Genomic DNA, 8512 nt, shown 5'->3' on the forward strand with positions numbered 1-8512 from the left:
TCTGCCCCAGACACTACCACACCGAGGCCGCACCTCCCCTTCCCCCTCATTGTCTTCGTGTGCTGAAGAAGCAAGTGATAAGGTCAATCTTAATTACTGGCACTTTGATCCAGTTAGTTAGTTTCCGTTTCAGCTTCAAGGCTCCGGAAGATCGAAGTCAGATATTTACAATGGCCGCTGCAGTTGCAGGCGAGGAGAGCGGCGAACAACAACGTTTGGACTATAAGTTGCTCAAGGCATTGCAGAGAGGGGACAAGAGAACCGTCGAAAGCTTCTTCCCGCAAGAGGCATCAACGGCCATTGATCTTCGTGGTGCAGATAATAATAATGTTATCGATGATGGGGCAGGACGCGGGAGTTCGCGGGGAGTTACCAAAGGCGGAAACTCAGCCCTCCATATCGCGGCTGATTTTGGGCACATAGAATTGGCGGAGTTGATCTGCTCCAGAGATATCTCCCTCCTAGAGGGACGCAATGCAACGCTCGAGACGCCGCTGCACTGCGCTGCAAGGGCCGGGGCAGATCAAATTATAGAATTCTTTATCTCGAAAGCCCACCAATTGGGGGTGGTGGAGGCGGTGCTGCGTGCCACAGATCAGGAAGGGAAAACTGCATTACATGTGGCGGCCGAAGAAGGTCGTGTGGCGGCTGCAACAAAATTGATGTCTGAACTTCCTGGGCTGGCAGCTATCGTCGACGACAATGGTGTATCTCCACTTTATGCTGCCGTGCTGTCAAAATCGCTCGAAATTGTTCAGATCTTGATAGGATCCAGATCGGAGGCATCCTATGCCGGACCGAACGGGCAAACTGCACTGCATGCAGCCGCCATCATCGAAAGCCAGGGTAATCGACCTGCAACTCATGCCCTATTTTATATATATATATAGTCCGGCTGGATACTATTGATAGTACCAAGGATTTGGTGCTATCGAGTTTTCCACCGTTAATTAGATTTAACCCTCTAATTATTTTTACTTTTTAGATTATACTATTCAACCAACCACACACTCAACCCTAAAGGGCCCACATCGTTCTAACCGCACATCTTTTAATCTAAGGGCGAAAAACTTAATAACACCAATTCATTGGTACTATTAATAATATTCCAGCCTAGTTCTATATATATATATATATATATATATATATATATATATATATATATGTGTGTGTGTGTGTGTGTGTGTGTGTGTGTGTATTGAGTTGAGCTGGAATACTATCGGTAGCAAACGAGCTCTGTTGCCATCCATTCATTTTCGATGATTGAGCTTTCAAATCGACGATTGACGCCATTGAATATGATCTATACCACTTAAAGTATCTAAAAACCAAATTTCAAATATTTTCGACATTATTAACCTAATGATTAAAGGGTTTCAAAAATTGTAATTTTAATGGTAAATATAAGGCATTTTTCGTTTAACGGTATAAAACTATTCAAATCAATTGAATTTTCGTTAGAAAATTCTTTAAACTATTTAGAATAAGGTCTATACTCTCGATCTTTATTATAAAATTTCTATCATTACTTTTTAGAGAATATTCATTTTCAGCCGTTCATTTTTATGCCCACTTGATGAACAATAGAACAATATCGAAAAAGCATGAAATTTGATTTCTAAATACTTCAAGTGTTGTAGATCATTTTCAACGGTGTCGATCGTCGATTTGGAGGCTCCATCATCGAAAACAAATAGGTGGCAACGGAGCCCGTTTGCTACCGATAGCATTCCAGCTCAACTCTCTCTCTCTCTCTCTATTATACTATATATTATATATGATATATTATATATAAGAGAGAGAGAGAAGAGAGAGAGAGAAGAGAGAGAGAGAGAGAGTTGAGCTAGAATACTATCGGTAGTAAACGCCATTTTACTACCGATTTGTTTTTGATGATAGACGCTTCTAAATTGACGATCGGCTCCGTTAAATATGATCTAAACTATTTAAACTACATAGAAATCAAATTTCACGCACTTTCGATATTGTTCTTTTATCCATCAACAGTGAACAGAAAAATGAATGCGCTGAAAAATGAATGCTCTTTAAAAATGATGATAGGAGTCTTGTATTAAGATCAAGATAGATCTTGTTTTAATATTTAAAGAATTTTCTAACAAAATTCAATTGATTTGGATATCTTTACGCCATTAAACGAGAAAAACACCTCTTATCGACTATTAAATTATAAATTTAAAACCCTTTTGATCATTAGGCAATGATGTCGAAAAGATTTGAAATTTGATTTCTAAACACTTCAATGTGGTATAGATCATGTTCAACGGAGCTGATCGTCAATTGGAAGTTATATCATCGAAAACAAATAGGTAGTAAAAGAGCTCGTTTACTACCGAATAGTATTCTAGCTCAACTATTATATATATATATTATATATATATATATATATATATAATTATATATATATATATAATATAGTGTCCTGGGTATGCTTATGGAAGCACGAGCATCTCCGTGCTTCCACTTTGTTTTCGATGTTCGGATTCGAATCGACGATCGGTCCGCTTAGACTTGATACTAGAGTATTTGAAGTATCTAGAAAATAAATTTTGCGATTTTTCGATATCATTTGCATAGTATCGAATGGCTCAAAATCAACGGCTGAAAAATAAAAATCTTAAAATATGATGATATGACATTAAATTTTAAATCAAAGTTATTGATCTTGTTTATATGGTATAAAGAATTTTCTATCAAAATTTCATGCGATTTGAATATTTCTACCACAGTTATACTTGCAACCGGCTTACCACGGTCATTAAAATTATTGATTTTGAGCTCTTCGATCACTAGGCAAATGAATATCGAAAATCACAAAATTTATTTTCTAGATACTTCAAATACTCTAGATCAACTCTAACGGAGTCCGATCGTCGATTTGAAAGTCCGAACATCAGAAACCAAAGTGGAGCACGGAGGCTCCGTGCTTCATAAGCAAAACCATTATCTACTATATATATATATATATATATATATATATATATATATATATATATATATATTGTTGGAATATCTGATGCAAAGATAAAATCTAATTAAATTAGGATTGTGAGCTCAATAACGGAAATTTAATTAGGTTAGATACCTGATTTAGCAAAGAAGTTATACGGGCATCATGTGATACGGTTCTATATATCTATATTTATAATTTTATCCATATCTATACTATATATAAAAGCACAAAAATCTTTTAAATTTTGACCGACAAAATTTAAAATGGCGTAAAAAATATTCCATCCGTATTAAAATAAAAGAAAATTTGCATATGTATTGATCAATTCATTATTATACCAATCATCTTAATTCAACGCTGGGATAATACATTTTGAATTTACTGAAATTGTCAGTTTAACTTTCAATTTATTAAATTTATTTAACTTTAAATTAAAGCTTATTCAAATTGACACATTACAATTTGCTTTCTCTCTTTTATGAATTAAAAATAGAAATTAAGAAAAATTAATTTTAAACTTTTGGGAAAGTTAACTCTAATTACGTTAATTTAAACTGGAAGTTAACTCGAATTATGTTAATGTAAACTTTTGGGAAAGTTTCCAACATCTTTAGACTTTGGAAAGTTCACCCTATCACGTTAATTCAAATTATTTTTGGTATATATATTTCTGGAAGAGGCTTTTACTTATATACCCTTCACTATTGGGGGTGCAAATAAGCCGAACAAGAACGTGTTGGGGCTTACTCGAAATCAGCTTGTAGATTCGAGCCAAATTCTAGCTGGCTCGATTTAACTTCAAGCCAGAATAAGGCCTGTTTGAGTTCCGCTTGAAATCTAATTCGAGTCGAATTCAAGCGGTTCGAAATAGTTTTTTTATTTACTTTCTCTTTTTCGAGTTGATTTCAAGCCATGTTTGAATTTGGCTCAGAGTTGTTCGATTCCAAGCCGGCTCGTTTATAGCTCGAAATTTTCTTTTCTCTTCTTTATGTATTGTTTTTCAATTTTAAAATGTCTATGTAAAGATGTCTGTGGACCGGGTCGGGTCTAAGTAGTTGATATACTGTATTCGTACCCTAAAAAAAATGGTTAGAAAAAAAAAAAATACCCTACCCATTTAACTTCAGGTCGGGTCCGGATCTGGGTACTTAAGTTACTAATATACTCCTCGGGTCTATTTGAGCGGATCTGGATAGTGACTATCCATATACTATCTGTTCAAAACCGGATACGGGTCGGGTACGGGTACCTGTATATATATTTTTTTATAGACTTTATCAAATTGTTTGGGCAAAATTTGTTTCGGTCATTATATTTGCTGATTAAAAGTCTAAAATTCAAAATAATTTTATATGTAAACATACAAAAATTAAAAAATTATAATACCATATTACAAATAAAGAGAATATAAGTTGTAGTAATTACTAATATTATATACTAACATTCAAAGAAAAAAGAGAAAAAAATAAAGATGAATCAGAAAATTTACTAAATAGAATATTTATTAAAAAAAATCTAAATTGTCAACTATGATTGGAGAAGGGATTTGGAAAAAAAACTCACTTATACCACACCTGTAAAGGATTAATGTCGCTAATGACGACGACGATGAAAATATTGTTTTATAAAAAACTCTTAGGCGGAAATGAAACAAAAAAAAAATAAAGAGTTAAAAACAAAGAGTAAAAAAATTAGAAAAAAGAAAGTAGTAAAAGAGCGGCTAGGTTTCAGTGTTTCCCTAGGATGAAAATACTTAGAGATCCCTCGTCTATAAATCCTATTAAAATTGATCCCTCAATTTTAAAAGTTCACAATTTTTTTATTTACTATCGGATATTTCATCGGATTCGGGTCCGGATTCGGATTTAAAAACTATTCTGGACCCTACCGATTTAAAAGCTGGGTTCGGGTCGGGTCTAAATCGGGTATAGGTATAAAATATTCGGACCCATACCCGAAGCTTTAATGGGTTTTTTCTTTTACCCGTATACTATTTATTTTTTATCGGGTCTGGTTCGGATCCGAATAGGGTCCGGATCGAATATGGTATATCGAATATTTTGGACAGCTTTATGTCTATGAGTGTTTGCTAATATTACACTATGTAAATTTAACTACAATAACATACTCAATTTACTACTAAATAAAGAAAGGAAAGGAAAGCATAATATGTATTTGGATTTGATCAACTGAAATATATGATAGTGAAAATAATGTGAAAAAAATAAAGAAATTTACTAGAATTAACACTAATTTCTTGGAGGAATTTGTTGAATAAAAGAGAACGAGAGGCAAAAGTATAGCCGTAGAAGGGTAGCAGCGTGTATCATGGATTCATGGAGATCTTGGGTCACGCTGCGTCGAATCTAGAATCTAGGTTGCGCCGCGACGGATCTGGAGTCATGCAGCGTTGCAGGCGACGGATTTGGGAGTCGGATCTGGGTCGCACGGCGCGGCCCGCTTGGGCCGTGCCAGTCCACCCCAAGGCCCAAGTTCTGCAGTGGGGTCAGGCCCGCCTCTGAAGGTTTGCAGTCCTTGGGAGAAGGGCTTCTGGTCCAATGATCAAACAATTTGGTCTATTGGACCAAAATCCCATCTTGGATTCATCATTTTTTTAAAAAAATATATAAATATTTTTAAAAATTTTAAAATATTTATTATTTTGTAATTATTTTTATAGTTTTTAATTTTTTTAATCAAAATATAGATTTAAATAGATATAATTTACTGACCATAGTTTAAAATTTTATATATTTTTCAAAAAAATAAAAAAAAATAAAAACTTTAAGGGGCCGGCCCGAAACCCGGCCCCGCCCGTGCCTTTCGTGCCGGAAGGTTGGTAGCATCCGGCCTGGCCCGGATTTGAATCCGAACCAGGCCGAGCTGACCACCCCTAGCCCGTTGCGGCCCGGGTAATATGGGCTGGTCCGGCCCACGCCAACATTGACGTTAGTTCCAATTACATCTCTCTATTTGCTATTTTGTTGTGTGCTCTCTCTCTTATTTTGATTTCATACTACCATCCATACATTTATTTTTATTTCTTACTACCATCCAAACATTTATTTTAATTACTTACTTTTTTTTCAGACCACAAAACGTTACTTTGATTTATTCCTAATCTTTTTTAAAGACCATAAAATCCTAACAATGGCCGAAAATGGCGGACAACTCTCCATTTAGTCTCGACCTCATAAATAGTGTCAAGACGTCTGCGGACGGCGGTCCTAATTTTAAGATTTCCATTTAGGAGTTGTTCGGTGAATCATAAAACTATAAAAAATAACTTTTGGTGGAAAAAAAATTTTCAGATTAAAAAGAGTTTTACGCTCTTTAATATTTAGTTTGTTGGAAAAAAAATTGGTTTTCTAGTCATATTTGTTTAGTTTCTAGGAAAAAAAATATATAGATGAAATTTTATTTTATATTTTTTATTATTATATATATTATTTATATATAATAATTATTATACTATACATATTATTATTTAATTTATATTTGTAAATTAAATATATTCAAAATTATATTATATAACTAGCTATGTGCACATGCAATGCACGTGGCATAAATATTAAAAATAAAATATATAGTATTTACTATTTTCTAAACTAAATGCATAGCTTTAAAAAAAAAATTTAAAATTTAATGTTTTCAAACTTCTGATGGACATGGCTTGAGTCCCAAAAAGACTTAAAAAAGCAAGACTAAAAATCAATTTATAAATAAAATAAAAATTTTATTTAAAGTAGTATTAATGAAAAGTTCGGAACAACATAATAACTCGAAATCATAAAAAAATTCGAACATCAAAATAATCCTGTAGATTTGAAAAGATTTACATTTTTAAATTTTTTTTTTGAAATAAACAGAATTAACTAAAATAGTTTGATATTTGAACAATATTAAAAATCTCTTTAAAATATAATTTCTTCGAAAATAACATAAATAAAAAGAAAATCTGAACAACATAATAATTTGACAGATTCAAAAAAGTTTGCACTAAGAATTTTTCTTTTCTTTTTTTTTTGCTTAACAACATAAGAGCGAGATAGGAGAAGAATTTTTTGGGGAAACGTGAATTTTTATTTTTGGATCGTTGGACAAGATGCGACAGTTTAAAATTATTATCTAATATTAAAATTTAAAAATAATACAAATATCTAGTGGTTATATGATATTTTCATAGAGAGAGGGAATTGAGTTAATGTACATATTTCAATAAAAAAAAGATCGAAAAATAAGAGCATTTTTGGAAAGAAAATTGACAGAGACTTTTTATGTCATCCCTTAGATTAGATTCATTAATTTAAAATTAATCTATTGAAATAAATTTTAAAATAATATCTTGAGATCTATGCACATTAATAACAAATCACTAAATTAGTGGATGAGATTGTTTGGAGTTAAGTAGTATTAAATTTGAAGAAAGTGGATAATTTTGAAATATCACACACAGAAAACTCGTATTTTTATAAGTAACTAGTTATACTGCACATGCGATACACGTCACATTTAATTAAATTAAATTTATATTTATATTTTAAATTTAAATGTTTATTGCTGGTATAAGTCTATTTATCAATTGATTTTTTTCTAACTTTAATTTGTCTTCAAATAAGTTTTATATATTTTTAATTTAGTTATATTGTAAATATTTTTCATATGTGTTTCATAATGTATAAAATTTTTCTAATTGCATACAAATTTTAAAATTTTGAACTAATTTTAAATTTTAAGTTAATGAATTCACATTTAAATTTATAAATAAAATTCAAAAATTAAAACTAATTCTGAATCCATAATTTGAATATAAATAGTTATTGAATATAGTTCAACTTTCATAAGTTATCGTTGCAAAAGTTCTAATGTATTCAGATATGTCCTTGCCCTTAATACCTGTTAGAGAAATCTAGTTAACTACAGTTAAAATACTTAACCATGGTTAGTTAATAAGGTAAAATGATATTGTTATCCTTCTTCCTCTTCTCCTTCCTCTTCTTCTTCCTTTGCTTCTTCTTCCTCTTCCTCTTCCTCTCCTGCTTCTTCTTTTTCCTCTTTTTTTTTCGTATCCTCATTTCCTTCCTCCTTTTTTTCTCCTCCTCCTCCTTCTTTTTCATCATCATTGATGATCCGATCGTCATCGCCGTCGTGGTGCCCGCGTGGGCCGTCGTCACGGGCGCCTCCGACAGCATCGGCCGCACCTTCGCCTTCTGCCTCTTCCTTGTCCTCGTTGGCCGCAACCTCGACAAGCTCCGCAAGGTTGCCGTCGTCGCCGCCGCCGCCGTCTGCTCCCACAGCATGAAGAGGAAGAGGAAGAGGAAGAAGAAGAGGAAGATGAAGATGAAGAGGGCAAGGGCAAAACAGTCATTTTATAACTCTACTGTTAAAAAATTAACAGTTCTCTAACAGATCCAAACCAGAAGGACATATCTGAATACATTAGGGCTTGTGCAGGGATAACTTATGAAAATTGAACTTTGGAGGGATATATCTGCTATTTACCATGTTTGCTACCTGTATGAAATTAACCCTATATATATA

The 8512-nt window shown here is 32.9% G+C and overlaps 1 protein-coding gene across 1 annotated transcript in view; it reads left to right on the forward strand.

Annotated features, from left to right (window-relative positions):
* LOC109724371 (protein ACCELERATED CELL DEATH 6-like) overlaps positions 51-8512 on the forward strand; it is a 17553-nt gene continuing 9091 nt past the window's right edge. The window contains exon 1 of the mRNA XM_020253165.1: positions 51-846. Coding sequence (XP_020108754.1) covers positions 171-846 — 676 coding nt within the window. The 5' untranslated portion in view covers positions 51-170. The remainder of the gene's footprint in view (positions 847-8512) is intronic.

This window comes from Ananas comosus, linkage group 18, assembly GCF_001540865.1.
Source record: "Ananas comosus cultivar F153 linkage group 18, ASM154086v1, whole genome shotgun sequence".
Taxonomy (NCBI): Eukaryota; Viridiplantae; Streptophyta; class Magnoliopsida; order Poales; family Bromeliaceae; genus Ananas; species Ananas comosus.